The 22,594-nt window shown below is 39.5% G+C and overlaps 1 protein-coding gene across 3 annotated transcripts in view; it reads right to left on the minus strand.

Moving 5' to 3' along the window:
* The window catches only part of LOC136866258 (bromodomain-containing protein 2), a 709,923-nt gene that overhangs the window by 381,232 nt on the left and 306,097 nt on the right, over positions 1-22,594 (minus strand). For all 3 annotated transcript variants that reach the window (XM_067143061.2, XM_067143058.2, XM_067143060.2), the window contains exons 11-12: positions 12,367-12,462; positions 200-301 (exon numbers count right to left, since the gene is read on the minus strand). In XM_067143061.2, coding sequence (XP_066999162.2) covers positions 200-301; positions 12,367-12,462 — 198 coding nt within the window. The remainder of the gene's footprint in view (positions 1-199; positions 302-12,366; positions 12,463-22,594) is intronic.

Genomic DNA, 22,594 nt, shown 5'->3' on the forward strand with positions numbered 1-22,594 from the left:
GATCTCAACTACAGTTGTTAATGTGACAAATATTCAATAACTGCTCGGTATATCAGGTCATTGAGTAGCTTCTCTCAGGCACGCACAAGCGTTCTCTCTCGAATGAAACTACTTAATACTGGCACTGCTTGCACCCTATTGTTTACACCAGAAGTAACATATACACAGCTTAAGTTTGAGGTAGAGAGAATCAATTTACCTTCACCGTCCCCAGATCCATGGGCTTCTTGATTATGTCATGGTAATCGTGCAAACCTAGGAGTTCCGCATCCACAGGTTTGTAAAATGGCCATGCATATCCCTACAAACAAAACAAATATTAAGCAACAGCATGAGAACAAAATCAGAGAATCAGGCATTATTACAAAAACCACTCAAACTAGGAAGGTAATGTTCATTACAAGTACTAACAATTGGGAAAACTGCAGTCAGATTTCATCCCAAACAACTTCACTACCTAATGTTATACAGGTACTGAATGAACGAGATCCATGTGAACCTCTCCTTATTCAAACAGAAGCTTTTTCTTTCACTTTTAGAGAATAGGAAGAAGAAGAAACAGCCCGAGATCTACACCATAGAACACTACGTCAGTAAAGGTTTGTTAAGAAACACACTGCAGAGGCAAAAATCTTCACAGCTACCACTGTGACATGTTTACTGAAAATCATTAACCAAACCAAACATAATACCATGGCACTACAGCCCTTGAAGGGCCTTGGCCTACGAAACGACCGCTGCTCAGCCCGAAGGCCTGCAGGTTACAAGGTGTCATGTGGTAAGCACAACGAATCCTCTCAGCCGTTATTTTTGGCTTTCTAGACTGGGGCTGCTATCTCACCATCAGTTAGCTCCTCAGTTCTAACCACGTTGGTTGAGTGGACCTCGAACCAGCCCTCAGGTCCAGGTAAAAATCCCTGACCTGGCCGGGAATCGAACCCGGGGCCTCCGGATGAGAGGCAGGCACACTACCCCTACACCACTGACCCGACTGGAAATCATTACACAAGAAGTCCAACAAATATCTTCCAGGTCTCAACAGTAAATGGCTAGAATCTCATATAATTCTGCATTTGCCACTTTTGACCCTATAACTGTAGCCAGTTCTTATAAACTATCATTCACAGATCAGCCTTTATTTATCCAATACATATGTGCTCCTAATATCATTCTCATGAGATTGCACCCTTTAATTTCCTTTTGTGTGGCATCCAGCTTAAACTTTTCTATGTTTTCCCAGCTTTTGCAATGTTCAGCAAACGTGTGAAAACGGAATGAAAATGCACTTCAGAGGAACTAAAAGTACAAGGTATGACCAACAACATTCTTTCATTTTTACTTCGAATTCAATCTTATTTGTGCAATAGCCAACCAGATGCCCTCAAATTTTATTCCTCCATTCTAGCTATAAGTTTGTAGTGTTTCTCTAAAACAGATTGTCAAACAAATCCAGAAGGCAGGGATTACCATAAAAGAATAAAAAACTAAGACAAAAGCTTGCTGAAAGGCTGATGAGTAAACACCAGAGTGCAAAATGTTATCGTCTATCAATAATTTTTGAAGTATGAGCCTGCCTGGTGGTAATGATAGTTACTGTATCAGGTCTATAGGGTCTGTCACAGTGATTAGCCAGTTCAAGTCCTGTTGGTCGGAAAAAAAAAAAGAGAGAGAGTCACAATCAGAAAGTTGGTCAGCAGGGTAGGAGAGGTGATGGTATACAATTACTAATCACTAGATTGTGTGCCCAAAGCCTGGATTAAATTACAAACCTGTTTAATTTTATCAGTAGTGTTGTAACGTGCTCCTCCTGATCTACAAGAATCTACATTTTGTGTTCCACCTATCTGCTCCGTTCACCGCCATCTCTTGTTCCTGCAACTACGTATATTTTTGCTACCTGCTCGCTTGCCTTGTGCTCCGCCATCATCTAGATCCCGCTACATACTGAGCAGCCTGTGTACCCAGCTGCTTCTGCACTGCGTCATCTGACGTCATCAAACTTTCTCGATGCTTCCTTCCTGTTCAAGGACGGTCCACGTGTCCTCCTATAAATGAACCTACTTTGACTGGTGAAATCAGTCTGTCTTCAACTGTGGTTTGGAGTGGAGGGATCTCCAATTTTTGTGCGTGTTCCTTGCACGGACTTTATTATTTTTTTTCCATCAATGTGGAAAAATCCATCAAGCCTGGGGACTGGGTGAGCTAATGAATTATTTTCTCACTTTCACGCAGGACCTTTAACATTCCTGTTCACCCTTCAAGCTGTTTATCTGTCAGCCTTTTGGTGGCTTGTATTCATCTTTTAAAAGTGAGAACTTAACTGTCTATCTGTTTAAAGTTAACTCCGTCATGCTGGACTGTATGTCAAGATGTGGTTAAGGACTTCAATTTTATTTAAATTAATTTAAAGCAAAACTTAAGTCCACCGCATTCGCGTGTTTTCCTTTAATCTTACAGCCTACAATTACATTCATGCAGGATTTGATCTCCTTTCTCCATCTTCCCCCCTCTTTTTCTCGTTCCTTTCTTTGTAACATTCTCTCTTTGAAATATATGTGTTCGTTGCTGAAATGCTTTCTAAACACCCTCGAGGTGTGATCCTATTGTAGCCTTTGATGTCAAATCTCGTACGAAGGTGATCCCAAAATCAAGGTCTCCTATTTTCTTATAAATACATAGACCTGTTTATTTCTACATTGGTTTACATCATTTTACAGCCTGAACATTTAGCTCTTTTTCTATATAATCACCATTTCGGTTGATGCATTTTTATAGACGCTGTGACAGTTCATGTATGAACACGTCATACCAGCTCAATGCCATGCTGTTCAGGAAGTTGTGAACCTCATCTTTCACCTCGTCGGTGCTGAACGGCTTCCCAGCCAAATGTTGTTTCAACTTAGGGAACAAGTGATAGTTGCTGGGCGCTAAGTTGGGACTATAGGGTGGGTGGGTGATGATGTTCCACTGAAACTGTTGCAGGAGAGCAACGGTTTCCTGGGAGACGTGCGGGCGAGCGTTGTCATGTAAAATGTTTACGCCCTTGCTCAACATTCCTCTTCTCCGGTTCTGAATTGCTCGTCGGAGATTTTTCAGGGTCTCAAAGTACATGTCAGGGTTAATTGTGGTCCCAGCGGGCATAAATTCAACCAACAATAACTTACCCCTTTACGATCCCCAAACACCGTTGTCATAACTTTAGAGGCAGACTGTGTTTGCTTGAATTTCCGCGGCTTGGCGAAGAGGGATGCCACCACTGGCGTGATTGTTGCTTAGTCTCAGGTGTAAAGTGGAACGCCCAGGTCTTGTCACCCGTGACAATAAAGTAAAAAAAGTTGTCCTGTTCGGCTGTAAAGTGTTGAAGAAATGCGCGAGAAGAATCAACTCGTTGCCACGTGTGGTCTTCAGACAGCAGGCGTGGCACCCATCTTGCGCACACCTTCCAGTATTTGAACTTTTCCGTTAAAATTCTGTGAGGGGCGCTTCAGGGAACGTCAGGAACCAAAGTGCAGAGATCATCGAGGGTGATCCGCCGATATTCATGCATGATTTACTCAACCTTCACGACTGTCTCGATGGAAATTGATCGTGAATTTCAGTCCGACCGGATGCAAACTCTTTACACCACTTACAAACATTTCTGACATCCATGCAAGACTCACCATACACTTCCGTCAATTGGTGATGGATTTCAATCGGCTCAGTACCGAATAACTACGTGCACTTCGCAGTAACATCCAACGGGAGCTCCATTCTCAACGGCTGCCAAGACAAGACAGTGCTTGAATGCGGCGTGTGCATGTTTATATGCGAGCGTGGAAAGACTCTTCATGATATTGTGACCAACGGCCACACGAACAGAGTTCTGTATTTATAAAAAAAAAAAAAATAGCAGACATTTTCTTTAGGGATTACCCTTGTATATCAAGTTGTTAAACTGTAATTCTTTTGAAACTAGTTATTGTATCTAAACAAAATGCATTTTTTCTTGGCGCTAAATTGTTAGAATCGAATTTTTCGGAATCTAGTCACTGTATTCTAAAGCTTCATTGTGATCCGTTCCTTCTTGGTGCCAAATGGATAGAATCTATACTTTTTGAAACTGGTCGTTATTTCAAAAAAAAAAATTATTGTAACTGTTTTCTCTTATCACTCATTAGGAAAAGAAAATATATTTGTTGAAATTAGCCTCTTCCTCTTTAATATTTTTGTTTTCCCTTTATTAATCATTTTGTACCTACCACGGATTTCTCTTTTTTGCAGCACTGCTTTCTTGCTCTGCTATTGCTACAAAGTTTGTGCTTGTGATTTCCAATAAGGAGGCTGAATTTCCTTTTTATACTTACTTCATCGACTTAGGTGCTATGGTCTGGTGGTTCATGCCAAAAAGAGATACTGGTTTCTATCAATTAATACCTTAAGTTTGGTGTCAAGCGTCATTGACTAGTCATGTCGCCTCACGTGCCAATACTGTACTGTTTGTACTGTTGCAGGCACATGTACTGTCCGCACACTTTATCTTGATGCATTTGTGTACGGGGTGAGGAGTAAGGAGGGAGCTGTCCCGGTATCGATAGTGCTGCCTGGTGCTGCCAACTGAATGAAAATGAAATCTGAATTGAATCGAGAAGATGATCGATCGATATGAAATTTCTAAACCGTTATCATCTTAAGCCAACAACTATGTCACATACACATTATATAACATTATAAAACATATCTCTCGATGCGAATCTTGTTCCTAGCATGAATTCTATACTTTGACTTTGATGTGTAAACAACAACAGTACCAGTACGTAAAGTTTACGCCAGATGTCGCACAACGATGCTTAAGCGATTCATAGTTTGTGTTTCAGAGGTTGCCAGTATGAATCTCGAAGATCGCCGGGGTCGACCGATTCAGCACTAGGATGTAAATGCACCAAGATAAAGTGTGCGGATAGTACTACAAACATAATTAACCCTTACCCCTTGAATTAAAGTTCTCTGTGTTGTCTCTACTACTCGTATTTTATAAGTAAATTTTTATCTTATATGATCTGTATTCATGTTTCACGATTTTGGAGATAGCACTTGCTTTTAAATGATGTAGTTAGGCTATACATGCTTACAGCAAGCTATACTGAAGCAAGTAAAAGCAATATGTGGAATTTAAGACAAATTATTTTGCATTATTATTATTATTATTATTATTATTATTATTATTATTATCATCATCATCATCATCATCATCATCATCGCATACCGATCGGTTTCGTTAATAATTTCAGTGTACAAATTATCGCTAAAAATCAACTGAAAACCTCTATTCTGTCTGTGATTTCATACCTCGCGGTAGTTTGTAGGCTAAAACCACTGTAAACGGTGATTTCTTGAAATCTGGATTTGTCGATTTATAATTGTGCCAGCCGTCAGCATCAGGTACACGTTGGGTTACGGTACACAAACCGACCATCTTCAGTTCACTTTTAGGCATCGTGAAATGCTATTAGATATATTCATTAGAGGCAGAGTTGCAAAAATACTGTGGTTTCGTGTGTTCCCTGACATATACAACATATATATGACTAGAAGAGCAGATGGCGACCATGTTTGTTTACAATCGCTCGAGCTTTTGTGTGCGTAAGTGGACAGCTGACGGCTACACTGCCATCTAAATAATAGATTTTTTACTGACTGTCAAATAGTATCTGGATTTTACAAAGTTCCACGCCGAACCAAGAGATGACAGTACAGTATATCATCGTGAATTTTGTCGGCTAAGAGACGGCAGACGAGCGGTGGGCGATAAAATGTCATGCCGGGTCTCCCCCGACATGTGACTGGAACAGTAATATCGAAATGTCGGGCCTCACCCGACAGACGAGTGGTAAGGGTTAATTCAGTTACCAAAACGCAACAGTGTCTTCTGGTGTAAGGGCAATTTCTTTCAGATCTTTTATTTTCCTGATATATTACCATACTCTTGTAAACTTTTAGTCAAGATTGTACTGTATCACTTGTTTCAGAAGTCTCAAATCCTGCATTCTCATCATGCATCCAAAGAATCTCAGTCTCCTCTTATGCATAGTATTTGTAATGGGTTCCAACTCTTTCTAGGGAACTTGGTTGGGTACTATCTGTTACTGTCCAACCTTCTGACATTTTTGTTGATGCAGGTTCTTCCAATTCTTCTTTTGATCTTCAGGCGTCTTTGTCCTTGATTGGTCATTCAGGTGAGAGAGGGTCTCTGCTGTGTATGTTGTTTCCAGTTTTATACATGTTTTGTAGTGTTTTAGTTTAGTGTGTAGATGAACTAGGTTAAGTTTTGTGCTTTAGCTAGTTTGCTCTTATCTGGACCGAGGTTTTATCATTTACGTTGTTTGTTCATATATTTCCTCTAGCTTGTCTGACTCATTGGCTGAACGGTCAGCGTACTGGCCTTCGGTTCAGATGGTCCCGGGTTCGATTCCCGGCCGGGTCGGGTATTTTAACCTCAGTTGGTTAATTCCAATGGCACGGGGGCTGGGTGTATGTTTTGTCTTCATCATCATTTCATCCTCATCATGACGCGCAGGTCGCCTACAGGCGTCAAATAGAAAGACCTGCACCTGGCGAGCCGAACCCATTCTGGGATATCCCGGCACTAAAAGCCACACGACATTTCATTTCATTTCCCCTAGCTGTTCGAACTGGGTGACAATGTTCATATTATTACCATTTATGATTATTTAAGCTAATGATATTGATTTTCGGGACACAATTACGGTCTTTCTGAATTATATTTTAAGGTCGATTTTAGTTGGAATGTTCTGATATCTGTGTTTTTTTTTTTTTGCTAGGGGCTTTACGTCGCGCCGACACAGATAGGTCTTATGGCGACGATGGGATAGGAAAGGTCTAGGAGTTGGAAGGAAGCGGCCGTGGCCTTAATTAAGGTGCAGCCCCAGCATTTGCCTGGTGTGAAAATTGGAAACCACGGAAAACCATTTTCAGGGCTGCCGATAGTGGGATTCGAACCTACTATCTCCCGGATGCAAGCTCACAGCCGCGCGCCTCTACGCGCACGGCCAACTCGCCCGGTGATATCTGTGTTTTAGCTGTATCTAAATCTGTTGCTAGAAATGCGAAGATGTCAGTGAAACCTAGGCAGTTTGTTTTTATTTTCATGCCTGTATTAATATTTGGGGGGCATTTCTTAAATAATTCTGACATTCCCATTTTTACAACGCAGTTAAACATTAGGAGGCAAGAGTCCAACAGAGTCCTGTTTTATTCTCTAAAGGTACCGATAATTCATCTCTGAACTTCACTTTTGACTTGGTGTTTCCGAGAGTCAATTTTATCATATTTATTCATTTGGGGTATAGACCGAGGTGTGTTAAAATTATTAACAGAGATTATGCGTGGACGCAATTGCACATTTTTTTTCAAATCTACAAATGTTTACACCATATCTGTGTTTTTTCTGTTGCAATCCTTTAGCTTGAGATCTGGTCAAGACAGCTCCTCCTCCTATTCTCCTAGTTCCCTATTTAATTGTGACTTCATTCTGCTAAGGATTTTGTATGCAATGTCTAGGAGCCGGATTCTGTTGTAGTTGTAAGGATCTGTTTCGTCAGCCGTTTTGTGTAGTGCGGGGGACGAAGGCTGCTGTTCAGTATTCTGGTACTTTATGTTTAATCCACGTCGACAAACTGGTGGAGGGTGTGAGTGTGTTAGGGAGAGAGAGAGAGAGAGAGAGAGAGAGAGAGGGGGGGGGGGGTGCTAGGTGTGTGTTTTATTGGATTGTTGGTGGCCAAGGTAATGAGTTCTGTCCATTCTTCACAATTTTGGAGTTCAGTGAAATATTTAGATTGAATTTCTGCATTGCCTATATGATTACGGGCCAGCTTATGATTTTCATCCTTCATTAGTACGGTTGGGGGTTCTAATTTTTGGAGTTGCTTTTTGAAGGTTTTGTAGTAATCTCTCAATTCTGTTTTGTTAAATTCATCTTCAGTTAAATTCAATGCATCCTTATGGTGTTGCCTCTTAATCCTCCTTAAAGAACGGATGGCTTCATTTCTCTACTGTATTCCTGATTTTTGGGACGGGTGTAACAGCCATACTTTATGTCTCTTCTGCACTGTTTCATAACATTTGCTGTTTCAACACTCATGTTTTATACGGGGCTTTATAGGGGTCATGTCTTTTGCAATTTGTTTACGTGTGTTGACTAGGTCTTCAAAATTATCCACAAATTTCATTTAAGTATATTTGGTTCTTGATTAGCTGGGTAGGATGAATTTTTCGTTCAGGTTTAGGGATTTGGTTTTGTAGTTTGTTTCGGGGAGTTAATTTAAATTTGATTACGTCGTGATCTAAACCTTTGTCTATTCCTTGGAGGACTTGACGTAGTAAATCTCTTGTTTAATTGGTTGTCCATGAAAACATAGTCTGGTTGCTATTCTCCTTTAGTGTAGTCAAGGTGTTACCATGCTTTAAAGGTACTCTCTTGAAATACAGTGGATCCTCGTTAGTGCTTCTTTATTACCACGTTCTCCAGCTTAATACGTCGTAAATTTGAAGTCTTGATTCTCATCATATTAAATCTACATAAAAATACCTCGCTTATCTTGTCAGAAATTTTTGCAATTACCGCTTAGTAAGATCACAGTTTTCCTAGGCCTGCAAATGTTGTCACCCCTTGCAAAACAAACGTGATTTCCAACTCGGGTCAGATCCGCTGCCACAGTTGCGTGATTATGGAAAAAGGGCTTAAATTCCTAAACTTCATAGGATAAGCAGCACGTTAGCCTCAGGAATGTTCAATTTTGCTTGTTGGTTAGCAGCAAGATTGCTGAATAACACAGTGAGTCTATTAATGCTTGTATTTCACATTCAATTCAGAAGTATTTTTTTATTGAGTGGTATAGTAAAGTGTAGCAAATGTTTGCTGCATGTTATGGTAGCCTATATCAGGATTACAAACATATAAACATACCTATTGCATCATGAATTTTCACTATTACCAATTACTATGAGTACGATCACATTTTTGCTAGACCTGAAAATGTTGTCATCCCTAGTGAAAGAAACGTGATTTACAACTCGGTACGAGCCGTCGCCACAGTTGCGTGCTTATGGAAAAAGTAACGATATTTGTGCTTGTATTCCATTCAAAAGTTATAAATTTATTTTGTGCTGAGTGGTACAGTGAAGTTTTCTCGCATGATACTGTAGCCTATATCTGGATTAGGGACATAATTGTGTGAAATTGACCAGCGTGGTACATTATATAAAATTAGCTTCATGGTCCGTATCGCACTTCAATAGATTCACAACTAAGTATTTATTTATTTTCCACCTAGTCGATACAATGATTGCCGAAGGCAATTTAATGGTTAAAAGTGGTATGTTTCGTATGTTATTAACATCTTCAGCCACATAACACTGTTTAGATGAAAAATACATGAATTGACAAAGTAATGCTTTAGAGGAAGTGTCCTTAAAATTAACATAAGATAAATTAATTTTAAGGACACTTCCTCTAAAGCATTACTTTGTCAATTTATGTATTTTTCAACTACTGTATAAACAGTGTTATTTGGTTGAAGATGTTGATAATATACGAAATATGTACCACTTTTAACCATTAAATTGCCTTAGGCAATCATCGTATCAACTAGGTGGAAAATAAATAGTTGTGAATAGCGTGGTACATATTTGTCTTCTGATAGCCTAGATATGGATACGGAAAAAGTCAAATGCCTTTCCAATCAAGACAATATTAACATCTTTCAAAAGTGGACTGGCATCCGCATCTTTAAGTGTGCAGAGGTCGTAAAAGTTGAAACAAGACGAACTGCAACCTAATACTGTAGTTGGTCTTGGTTGAACTCGCACTTTCAAGTTTCGACTTGGTTAAAGCTTTTCAAAATGGTGGCCAAAGTAATTCTATTCTGTCACAGTCGTACATGGCTGAATATAACCTACTGCTCCAAAATAAAAGGCTTCTACTAAAATTTGTTTTAGAAAGAGTGTGATCTGCAATAGAACTTGGATATATTTATTGGCCCCTGTACATATGATATATTATTTGTCTGGTGTTTCTCACATCGTTCAGCGCACTTATTTTCTACGCCCCAGCAGAAAATGTCTTTATATTTGTTCTCTCATGCTTTTACACTTCTTAATACTTTCCTCTCATCTTGAGAAAGGGTAGATATAGTTTTTCAATGTGCCAGCGGATATACGCCGTAAAACGCACGCCGTCGTGTCGGAAAAAACTGGTAACTAGTGTTTCCATATACCTGTCAGATAGTTCTTATTCGTATATTCAACAGTTCGTTTTCTCGCTTAACATGTTCATTTCTTTTGTCCTTTGCAGAAATGTCTTAATGAGGTTTTACTCTATGTGGATTTTGTGTGAGTAGTCTATGGTTTCTGAAGAGATAACCAAGTCTTTGTCCACGGTTTTTCTTTGTTCCGATGATGTCACGATGTTGTCTTTCTCAGCTTAGGTGCGCACTGCAGTCTCCGAGTAATAGTTTTATGTGGTTTTAGGGGTTTTTATTTACAGTCTGGTTGAGTAGGTCCCGAAAATTTCTCATTCCTTACAGTCTTTTGAAGAGTTATTTTTATTATTACATGGGACATGAGCTTTTATTATAGTGCAAATTTTATTAGATGCCTTTAGAGTTGGTGTTAAAATTCTTGAGAATTGTGACTTGAAATCTTGTATAGAGTTTATTATTTTATGGCTGACCATGAAGCCTGTTCCAAACTATGGAGCATTTTTTTGCCTATCTCCTTCCCCATGCAACTTTTAAAGCCTGTATCCTTGAGATTCCATGGCATCCCCGATGGTGTTTCTATTCTTGCAGTCCCATGCTGAGAATTTTGTGTTTGTCCATTGTGTTGGTTATCACTTAGTGGAAAAGTAGGCGATTTGTTTCAGTATGAGTTTTGTGTTTGTGTTAGAGTATTTAAATGGATCCAATTGGATTTTACCTTCTAAGTTGCAGCCCACCACAACCGAGTGCTGCCTTCTCTGAACTCTTGGTTCAGCTACTGGAGTATTTCTTAAAAGATTTTTCATGGTTGACTGTCTTGTGGTCACCTGTGGTGGGACTAGGTACCAAGTTACAACTCTGATATGATCCAGTGAGGTTCCCATTAATGTTGCAGTGGGTATCCTAGCCTTTGCAGGTCCCCCTAAAACTGTAAGGCAGAGGCTGGTGTCCAATGCATCCCCTGCCTCTTCCACCTTAGGAATGTTGCCAATGTTATATCACGTATTTCATTGTATCTCACCAACTCCTCTGATGAGGTTATCGTCAGAAAGGGCATGCGGTTGTAAAAACTCCCTAGGATATTCATTTTTGAAGTATGAAAACGGACATACAGAATACATCTAATGGAATGCACAATCTCCAACTTTTATTACTTGTTTAAATCATTTCTTTGTCTCGTGTCTTTTCTACGTATGTCAAATGTCGTCCTTGTTCTGATTTCTCATATTAACATTGATGATACCCTCAGTAGTAGTACCCTCCCAACCAGAGTACACACCTGAACAGAAATGTACCTGGATGGAGGAGAGCAGTTGAAAATGGACTTGGAAGAGATCTGTATCTATAAAGACAAGTAACAGAAGATCCACAGTCTGATTCTAGCAATTCAAAGTTGTAATGTTTCAATAAAACAGATTGTCAAATATATCCAGAAGGCAGAGATCACCATCAAATGACAGAAAATTAAGAGAACAGCTTGGTGAGTAAAAGAGGTGCAAAATTTTAGCTTCAACCTTCAAATGTATTAGTAACATTTAAAGTTAAAAAATGGACATGAAAAAACATCTGATGGAATGAAAGTTCTTTAACCTTCATTATTTATACTTTCCATTCTTAGTCCATTGTCTTTTCTGGGTCAGTCACATTTCTTCCTTGTTCTGTATTTCATATATTAAGATTGAAGAATACTCTCAGGAATAGCCCCTCTCTTAGGCAGTGTCCTCAGATGAACAGAAATGAACCTGTATGGAGGAAAGCAGTTAAAACTGGACTGGATGAAGGTAGGGTCTAATTATAAAGGCAGGTAAGATCCACAGACTATCTTTGCCCATTTTTGAGTTTGGGTTTACGTTCCTTCTCCTTTCTTTGCTCCCTCTGTAACTGACATATTCATTGAAGTGTGATTTTCTATTCTACTTCCTGTATTCCCATATTGAGAAGTAAACATATAAAATACAATAATAAAAATATAACAACTCTTTCAAATTTACAAATAATTATTTGCTTTTACTATGTTCCGCAAATTATTTAGAAATTGTTCTATGACTCTCAATTGAAGGGTTTATCACCAAAGAGAAACGTCTAAAAGATAATGAGTTCAAATACTCACCGAATGTTTTTTTGAGAATAGTTCCTTTAGAATTTCATTGCATGCTTTTAAAGAATCATTGAGTTTATCTTTCGGTTTGCTACCGCTGTGCTGGGGCTGTAAAGAAACAGAAAAGGTTAACATTTTAAAACTATAAGAAAAATAACAACGGAATCTAATCAGATCTGAACAACTGTGAATAAACTGAAGTAATTTCAACGAAACGTAATTAAAGACATACTCTTCAAATTCCAAACACAAGCAGATGTTGAGCTAAGTACAGTAGAACCTCGACAATTCGCAATCGGTTAATTCAAAATCCCACGTAATTCAAAGAAGCTCTTGTTCCTGGAAACATGAGATACAGTTTTGCATGTTATTTAAATTGTTTAATTCGAAATACGGATAATTCGTAATTCGAAGTACAATGTCGGCCCCATTACCGAAATTCAGACTTTTAATTCGAAACTGCCTTTACATTTTAAAACAATAGTATGTTACAGAGTAATTTCAACTCGAAATTTATCCGCGTCATAATAGAACGCGTGTTCCAGAACGTGGAGGGGTAGCTTTCCACACTTACACGTTGAAAGAAATCGGAATTCTTTTGTATTTAACACTTTAAGGAACGCCGTAATATCACGCAACTGGCAGTGTGCGGGAAAAACAGAATGCGCGAACACTGGCGATACCGACAGTTGACGAAATAGCGTGGGTCATATAATAAATTCGTAGGCACCAAACAATACTGTCATTGCCGATGAAACTGCATTGCTTTATTTTAATGCGAGCCAAAACGGTCTTATGGTTTTAAAGGAGAAAGTGCCAGCCGGTGCTTTTTTTTTCTTTCTTTCGTTGCGTGGGGTTATATTTGCCAGTGAGATATGCAAGTGCATTATTTGAATACTGTAAATGCACATTTTTGGATAAATTTTGGAAATATTTCTTTTATCATGGCATTTGAAAGGTATAAACTGTGAATCAAGGTTAACTGCATGCAGTAACGGGCCTTAGAATATTTCATAACGCGGCAAGGGTTGGTACTTATGAATTGCGAATTGGCGGTTAATTCAAAATCACGTAATTCGAAGTCCGATTTTTGAGTCCAACGACTTCGAATTAACGAGGTTTTACTGTACTTCTATTACTAGGACACAACAGCAAGGAACTCCTCTGCAACATATTATTCTAGTTTACATTTATTTCTACAAGGGTGTGCGTGTCATTAGCTCAGTGACTTAGCTCCTGGCTACACACCCAGAAGACTGAGGTTCGAACCTGGTCGATTCTGGGTTGAGATAATCATCTCAAAATTCATGTGGCGTCAGATTTATTTCTTAGACAAGCGACTGGCAACTGTATTCAGCTGCCAAGGCATAGTTCACAATTTGCTTCACTCACAACCATGTTGAAGAAATTATTAAGTCTTTAAGAGGGTTGTTTCCAAAACATTCTAGTTTGGATGTGCTGCTTAATTCGCCCTAGTACTCTCATTGTGCTGATCTGTCGCTGATCTTAGATGATTATGTTGGCTTCTAAAAGCTGGCTTAAGACAGCCTGGAAGAACTGTTTTCTTGAAAACCCAAACAAATGTTGTAAGTTATGCAAAGTAGCATGCTGGTGATATCACAGGTACACTCCACCCATCGATCTTTCCTCGCAACATGAGATGTAGCAGGCTGCGGGTGCCTTAAAACCAAGGCAATGGAGCTTCCTTTCCAAACTTAATGGTCTTCATAAATTCCTCTCATGATTCCAAACTATGAATGACCTGCATAAGCAGATAAGTTTCCGGGAGAAGAGAAGAAGAAGAATATGATGATTATTCTCAACCCCTGAATCACCACCTCACTCTGAATCTTCTCGGTCCAGCTTATCTGGAGTATTCGGCGGTATACTCACACATAAAGCAGCCAACTTCTTTACTGACGTTTCAGTGAGCAACCAGGTTTCCAAATCATAGAAAAGGACAGAAGGATGTAAAATCTAACCAATCATACTCCCAGGGATATCAAGAGGTCATTACTACAAAGGATAGACTTAACGGAGTTGAAAGCTGCCGTAGCTTGCTAGATTCAGCATCAGATTCAGATGGAGTCAGTTCAGATATTCGATCTCAGTTCTACATTCCAGAAGTTCTCCATAGACATGTATGGCTGTGATAAGAACAATAAATAATGCAACACATTTTATTTCTCGGCCAATTTCGATTTAAAAATTGGAATTTCATTAGGGACATCTTTCACTGTTCCCACTTTGTCTTGTACATACACTACATACATTATCATTATAGACTGTTATGCCTTTCAGCGTTCAGTCTGCAAGCCTCTGTGAATTTAATAAACGTCGCCACAATCCTCGATTTGCAACTAGTGTTGTGGCCTCATTTAGTTCTATACCCCTTATCTTTAAATCGTTAGAAACCGAGTCTAACCATCGTCGTCTTGGTCTACCTCTATTTCTCTTACCCTCCATAGCAGAGTCCATTATTCTCCTAGGTAACCTAACCTCCTCCATTCGCCTCACATGACCCCACCACCGAACCCGGTTTATGCGTACAGCTTCATCCATCGAGTTCATTCCTAAATTAGCCTTTATTTCTTCATCCCGAGTGCCCTCCTGCCATTGTTCCCACCTGTTTGTACCAGCAATCGTTCTTGCTACTTTCATGTCTGTTACTTCTAACTTATGAATAAGATATACTGAGTCCACCCAGCTTTCGCTCCCGTAAAGCAAAGTTGGTCTGAAAACAGACCGATGTAAAGATAGTTTCGTCTGGGAGCTGACTTCCTTCTTACAGAATACAGTCGATCGCAGCTGCGAGCTCACTGCATTAGCTTTACGGCACCTTGATTCAATCTCACTTACTATATTACCATCCTGGGAGAACACACAACCTAAATACTTGAAATTATCGACCTGTTCTAGCTTTGTATCACCAATCTGACATTCAATTCTGTTGAATTTCTTACCTACTGACATCAATTTAGTCTTCGAGAGGCTAATTTTCATACCATACTCATTGCACCTATTTTCAAGTTCCACGGTATTAGACTGTAGGCTTTCGGCACAATCTGCCATTAAGACCAAGTCGTCAGCATAGGCCAGACTGCTTACTACATTTCCACCTAATTGAATCCCTCCCTGCTATTTTATACCTTTCAGCAGATGATCCATGTAAACTACAAACAGCAAAGGTGAAAGATTACAGCCTTGTCTAACCCCTGTAAGTACCCTGAACCAAGAACTCACTCTGCCATCAATTCTCACTGAAGCCCAATTGTCAACATAAATGCCTTTGATTGCTTTTAATAATCTGCCTTTAATTCCATAGTCCCCCAGTATAGTGAACATCTTTTCCCTCGGTACCCTGTCATATGCTTTCTCTAGATCTACGAAACATAAACACAACTGCCTATTCCTCTCGTAGCATTTTTCAATTACCTGGCGCATACTGAAAATCTGATCCTGACAGCCTCTCTGTGGTCTGAAACCACACTGGTTTTCATCCAACTTCCTCTCAACGACTGATCGCACCCTCCCTTCCAAGATGCCAGTGAATACTTTGCCTGGTATACTTTTTTTTGCTAGGGGCTTTACGTCGCTCCGACACAGATAGGTCTTATGGCGACGATGGGATAGGAAAGACCTAGGAGTTGGAAGGAAGCGGCCGTGGCCTTAATTAAGGTACAGCCCCAGCATTTGCCTGGTGTGAAAATGGGAAAGCACGGAAAACCATCTTCAGGGCTGCCGATAGTGGGATTCGAACCTACTATCTCCCGGATGCAAGCTCACAGCCGCGCGCCTCTACGCGCATGGCCAACTCGCCCGGTGCCTGGTATACTAATCAGTGTCTTGTAGTGTTTCATTAATTTCAGATAGGTGGCAGCGCTATAACTAGCCTTCAAAATGGCATCTGTAACGGAGGTGCCTTCCAAACAGAGAGCAGTTATAGAGTTTCTTTAGGTGGAAAACCAAGGCATTACAGACATTCATAGGCGCTTACAGAATGTCTACGGAGACCTGGTGGTGGACAAAAACACAGCGAGTCATGTTTCATCATCACAACAAGTGCCGTTCGGGCGCAGACAGCCTGCAAAGTTGGAACATTCGGACACCTATATTCAAGGTGATCGACGGATCACAGTCAACACCTTGCTGCTGAACTTGAAGTCTCTGTTGATAGTGACTATCCACTTACCGACAAGTTGAAGTATTCTAAGCTTTGTTCCCGCTGGGTTCCTCAACACGTAACACTTAAGACCATAAAGAGCAAAGAAGAAACATATGTGCGGAATTGCTTACTCCTGATGAGGCTGAAGGTGACAATTTTTTGTCAAACATTGTCACTGGGGATGAAACAGAAACCAGAAACAAAGCAGCACTCTATGGAGTGGCAGAACACAACTCTACCTTGACAAAAAAGTTTGAAACCGTACCCTCAGCTCGTAAACACTGGGCAACGAACTTCTGGGAGTGTGAAGAGGTTATTCTGTTTGATGTCCTCCCTCCTGGTGAAAAAAATCAAGTCTGAAGTGTATTATGCTACTCTAAAGAAATTGAAGAAACAATTTCAGCATGTTCGTAGCCACAAAAATGCAAACAAACATCTCCTTCTCCACAACAATGCCAGACCTCACACAAGCCTGCACAACCAACAGAAGCTCAAAAACTTCTTCCTCATCCACCCAACAGCCCGAATCTCCCACCTTCTGACTTCTATCTGTTTGGCCAAATAAAGGACGCACTCTGCAGGAAGTACTACGTGGATGATGGAGAAATTAGCGATGCAGTACGTCGTTGGCTCCAACACCGACCATTCGAGTGGTACTATGCAGGAATACAGGCCCTCACATTACTGTGTTGTAAGGGCAAAGAACTGAACGGAGATTATGTTCGGAAATAGGGTATTGTAGCAAAAGGATTGAGGAATAACATGGTGTATTTGAATCCTCCAAAAAACCAACCTGCATTTTTTTTCCTCTTAAAGATGTTGCATTGTATACTGAACTCCCTTTGTACTTAGCGACAACCATGTAATTAATCTTTTTAGCATTCAGACTGCAGCAATACCTCTCACAGGCATCCACTATATAGTGTGCTCACAGCTGCAAATCTTTGAGACCACTGGAAGTAAGCATGGCGTTGCACCCCTATCGGAAAATTGTTAAGGAGAGTGCCATTTAGGATTCCTTCTTGGAAGCCTACTACTACTTCTCTGAAGATATGTTCACAGTGGATATTACAGATAGCAGGAGAAAGAATGCAACCTTGCAGAACGGGTTGCTGAATTTCAAAATCTTCTGTCAGCTGATAACCCACTTTAACGTTCATCTTCAGGGTCCAGCAAAAGAAAGCTATTATTTGGAGATCTTTGTAATCGATACCAGTGCCCTTAAGGCCCTTCATCACTTCAAAATCAAGAAACTACGAACACATGTCTGGTTCTTCCATCACTTTTCATTTAATTTGAATGTTAGTCATCTACATATTGAAAGGTGGAGCCCATAAAGAAAATATTCTTTACGAATTCAAAGCCAAAAACCTTAAGTCAATAAGGAATGTCCGTGAAGTTTATAGTTTTCTTTTAACCCATTGACCGCCATGAGGGTCACCGGTGGCCCACGCATTAACCCATTGCCATGCAATTATTATCCTTGAAAAATGTACTGTGAATGAGATTATTTTTTCTACATTATATATTATGGACGCTTTAATGGTTACAAAAGCATACTGCACTGACTAATAACATTTTAGGTTGGAATTTAACTTACTACAATAACCTGAAGTCTTTTAAGGTATGGTACACCTTGAAACATCCATCCACGTGGAGGAAATTTTGCATTTGTTGCACTCGAAGCAAAATTCCTTTCCGATTCCACATTCAAAACAGACTTTACATCTCCTTAATGGGGCTGATTTACATTCTGTAGGAGCAATCTTTTCAGGAAAATGACCTCAGTGCCTTCCCTGTAGTCTCACAGGTGTGCTACCTTGAGGTGGATGTCGTCTAGTGGCGTAATCAGGTCATCTTCCTGAATCTGCTCTGCAACGTTGACTCGGAATAATGTGAAGCTCATTCTCTTTTCCCTCGTGCTCAGCATGTCATGAATGTAGCTAGAATTCAGCAATGTCACATCCAGCAAGTAGAAGTACAATTTCTTGTACCCTTTTACATACCCGCACAAAAGGGGTATGATGCTAAGCGCTGGTCATGCAAATCCATGCCAACCATTCCTGAATTGTAGTCCACTACAATGTTTGGCTTTAGTTCCTCTCTACCTTGGCCATACTTGTTTTCAACCTCTACGAAGTGTGGTGTAGCATGTACTGTTGGCATCATGTGCACAGTCTTCTTGTCGATCCATTTTATAGCTAAGATACCATTGGAGGAGGCAAATGTGAGTTCGCCTTTCTTCAAACTTATGGACTTGAAGGTAGGTGGGATGAACTTTCTGTTTGGTCGCACTGTTCCAATTGCATTAGTGTCCCTTTCCAACAATAACCTGAATAATGCAGGACAACTATACCAATTGTCCATGTATATTGTTCTTCAAACACCAAGTACTTGAAATTCAAGACTTCATGTCTATTTTAAAATTAGTTCTCAACAATAATTATTTTACCTTTGACAACACCATTTATCAACAGGATGGCTTGGCTATGGGCTCACCAGCTTCTGGCATTCTTGCTGAAATTTACCTCGACTTCTTAGAAAACACTAAAATTAATAATAATAATAATAATAATTTCTCCAACATCCTCTTTTGGGCGAGATATGTCGACGACACATTAGTAATATTAAATGAGGAATCAACCAACGCAGCCTCTACACTTCTTCATCTCAACAACTTAGACTCTAACATTAAATTCACCCTCGAATCAGAACTCAACCAAACTCTTAATTTTCTAGACCTAACTATTACTAGACATCCTTCCTCTTTATCTTACAAAATTTTCAGAAAACCAACCCAAACAGCAACTACAATAAGACAAGATTCTTCGCACCCCCAAGCTCATAAACGTGCTACTTATAACAGCTTAATTTTTCGTGCCTTCAACACCCCTATGATCAAAAAAGATTTAAATAATGAATTAAACACCATCCGCAACATTGCTAAATTTAATGGTTTTAACAACTCCTTCATTAACCGCATCATCAACAAATTCAAACACCGTCCAAAAACACCTTTATCTAAAGACACAATAAAACCAACTGCTTTTTCCACCTTCACTTTCACTCAGGATGCTTATAAAATAACTAATATTTTTAAAAAACATAACATGAAAATTTCTTTTAGAACTAACAATAGAAATCTTGATATCTTACACAACTCTAAATCTCTAAATAAGTCTAATGTTTTTTCTAAATCTGGTGTATACAGATTCAAATGCAACAACTGCAATTCCTCCTACGTCGGACAAACTGGCCGCAACTTCAATATCAGGTACTCTGAACATGTCAACGCCATTAAATACAACAGATTCTCTGCCATAGGACAGCACATACAAGACTCCAAGCATAGTTTCACCAGTATTAACAATGGCATGAATATACTTAAAATCATTAACAAGGCCCCCTCTTAAACATTACTGAAAATTGCTTTATCCACCTTGACCAGTACTTCAACCCTAATTTCAATTTAAACGACATTTCTGAAAAACCCAATATCCTTTTTGACTTCCTAATTCTTCTTCTCAAAAATTCCAAATTCCAAAACCCCAATTCTATTTTCCATGCCTTACAAAGTTCCCACCCACATTTTCTACCTCCAATAACCCACCCTCCTAACCCACCCTAAACTACCCCTCCTTCATTTCCCTATCTTATCCTTCCTCAATACCATCTAACTTCAATCTCTTTTATTTTTTCTCTTTTTTCACTATCACTCTTCCTCTGTTAATTTATTCTACCTTCTCTATTTAAAAAAAAAACAATCGACCTTCATTTCGGTTCTCCTCTTTCAAATTTTTAACTCTTGTCTTGCACCAACTTCGACTACTTCAATCATGTCCTAAAAATTTTTTCAATTTAAAAAATAGCGCACTGTGCATATAAGTTTTCATTTGTTTTTCGATATTGCGCTTTTTATTACATTTTTTCCTCTTTACAATTGTTTTTTCAAGTCAACTGTTTTCCAAGAACTTAGCAGGAGCACAAGTACTCATTCAATTATACTGATTTGCGTCGTATATTTTTTATATACGTACTTAACTTCCCGCAACCGAAACAAATATTGGACCTTCAAGACATTCTCCACTCTACTTTGGCGTTCGAGACCGCAGCGCATGACCTTGAATGTGCCGCGCTGATCACCGGGAACTGGCGTTTTGTTTCTACAAATCTATTCGTCTGCGACTTCAAGTTATTTATAATCTTCATATATTATTTGATAGTGTTGTGACTTTGTGCCTGACAGAGTGTGAAACTGACCCATTTCTCCAATATTCATAAACATTGTGTGATTTCGCCTACTTGTTTTTACGGCTGACGATGACCTGGGCTAGGGTCGAAAACGGTCCCATTTAAATAAGAATGTAATTACTACATTTCTTTCTTTTATGTATTGAATTGGTTGAACTTCAATTATTTAATTTTTAATGCAAATACAATATAGACGATCTTTCAACCTCAAAAATGTCGTGCGATGTCCTTCGATAAGCAAAACCCAATAGATCATCCCACTATTCGGTAGCCAGAACTACACGATCCAGGAAGCATGGGTATAATATTCAGCATTGCCACATCTCCAGTGATTACTTATTGTATCAATGAGTGTGCTCTTTTTAAGTGCTGTCTATGAAATGTAAACTTATATAAGTGAATACTTATTATAAGTGATCCCTTATTACTTAGGGGTTCCACTTATATATAAGTGCTGACTATGAATTCGGCCCTTAAAATTGTTCTAAAAACTTGTAAAATACACGAATTGATCTACTGTGTATAAGCAGAAAAGAAGCAAATACGCGGTTTTGTATATGCCATAGAATTTCAGCCTGACCTAGATGTTTCTTCCCATAGGGAACCTGAAATATTTGTCCCAAATGAGTAAATTTATAATACCAATGTAGTTGGTCCATTATTGGACATAGCACACCCACCAAGACTCACGGCTAGTGCATACCGTGGAGGCCACTGCATAGTCTACTTGGAGCCGCCGGCAGTGCCAGTGCACTATGAGACACTTTGTCTCATTACCAAAAATTGATGTCTGCCTGGCCATCAGATGACATAGATGTTGATTCCCATAGTTAGCTGGAAAATTTATAAAATCCAATAACGGCCCAACTACATTGGTATTAGAATTTCAGCCTGTCGACAACAGATCACGCTAACTGCCCTCTGAACTGAACTTGTGCCCCATCTAGAAGAGATCACATGAACTCAAGTAGGGTAAGGTCTGGTGTCTCTCCAAATAGCCTTTAAAGAAACATTAACATGTGGCCCACAGGTGATCCACATGCCCTCCCATGGGTAGAGCCCTGCACGGATGCAGATTTATTCGTGGATATGCGCGAAGTTGGTGTCTCTGTTCCAGTGCGGATAATTTTACTGATAATTTCTAAATAATTATGTTTATTGATTTTCACTTGGGTATACTCTTACTTTTGCTTCTAGTCAGGTGACCATTGACAATGGTATGGAAAAATTGTGATATATAGAGAATTCAGACCAGAAAGCTTAGATCTGACCTAAGCCTATCTGGCTTCTGGCCGCGATTAGTGGAAGAAAGGAACAAAGGTCAATGCGTCAGTAGTTGTCACGAGAGAATCCCTCATAAATCTGTGACTGTAGTGGCTGTGGTGCCGGATGTCAGGTCTATTTTATTATGTTAACAGATCTATCTGTTTCAATATCTTGGGTGTAATGTACTCTTAGGTAAATGCTTATAATGTCCGCGGATAACTATTTGCGGATGCGGATAACAATTCGCGGATGCGGGTGCGGATGAATGAAATGTGGATGTTATTTTGTATATCCTCACAGGGCTCTACTCATGGGACCTCATTGAAAACCCATTCAGCTACAACGGTGGGTACAGCCGTCAAGAGTTCCACATTCATTAACATACAATGATGGGTATAACCATCACCGTGTACTCAAATTAGAAATACGTCTGACTGTAGACGATTGTGAAGTTGTACTTTCGAATTACTTTCCTAGGTAGTGCTATCATGTTTGCATGCCAATGTTATTATCCGAAGGCCATTTTATCAATGTATATTTTGCTTCTAAAGTTGGTCA

This window comes from Anabrus simplex, chromosome 3 (assembly GCF_040414725.1).
Source record: "Anabrus simplex isolate iqAnaSimp1 chromosome 3, ASM4041472v1, whole genome shotgun sequence".
NCBI classification, from domain to species: Eukaryota; Metazoa; Arthropoda; class Insecta; order Orthoptera; family Tettigoniidae; genus Anabrus; species Anabrus simplex.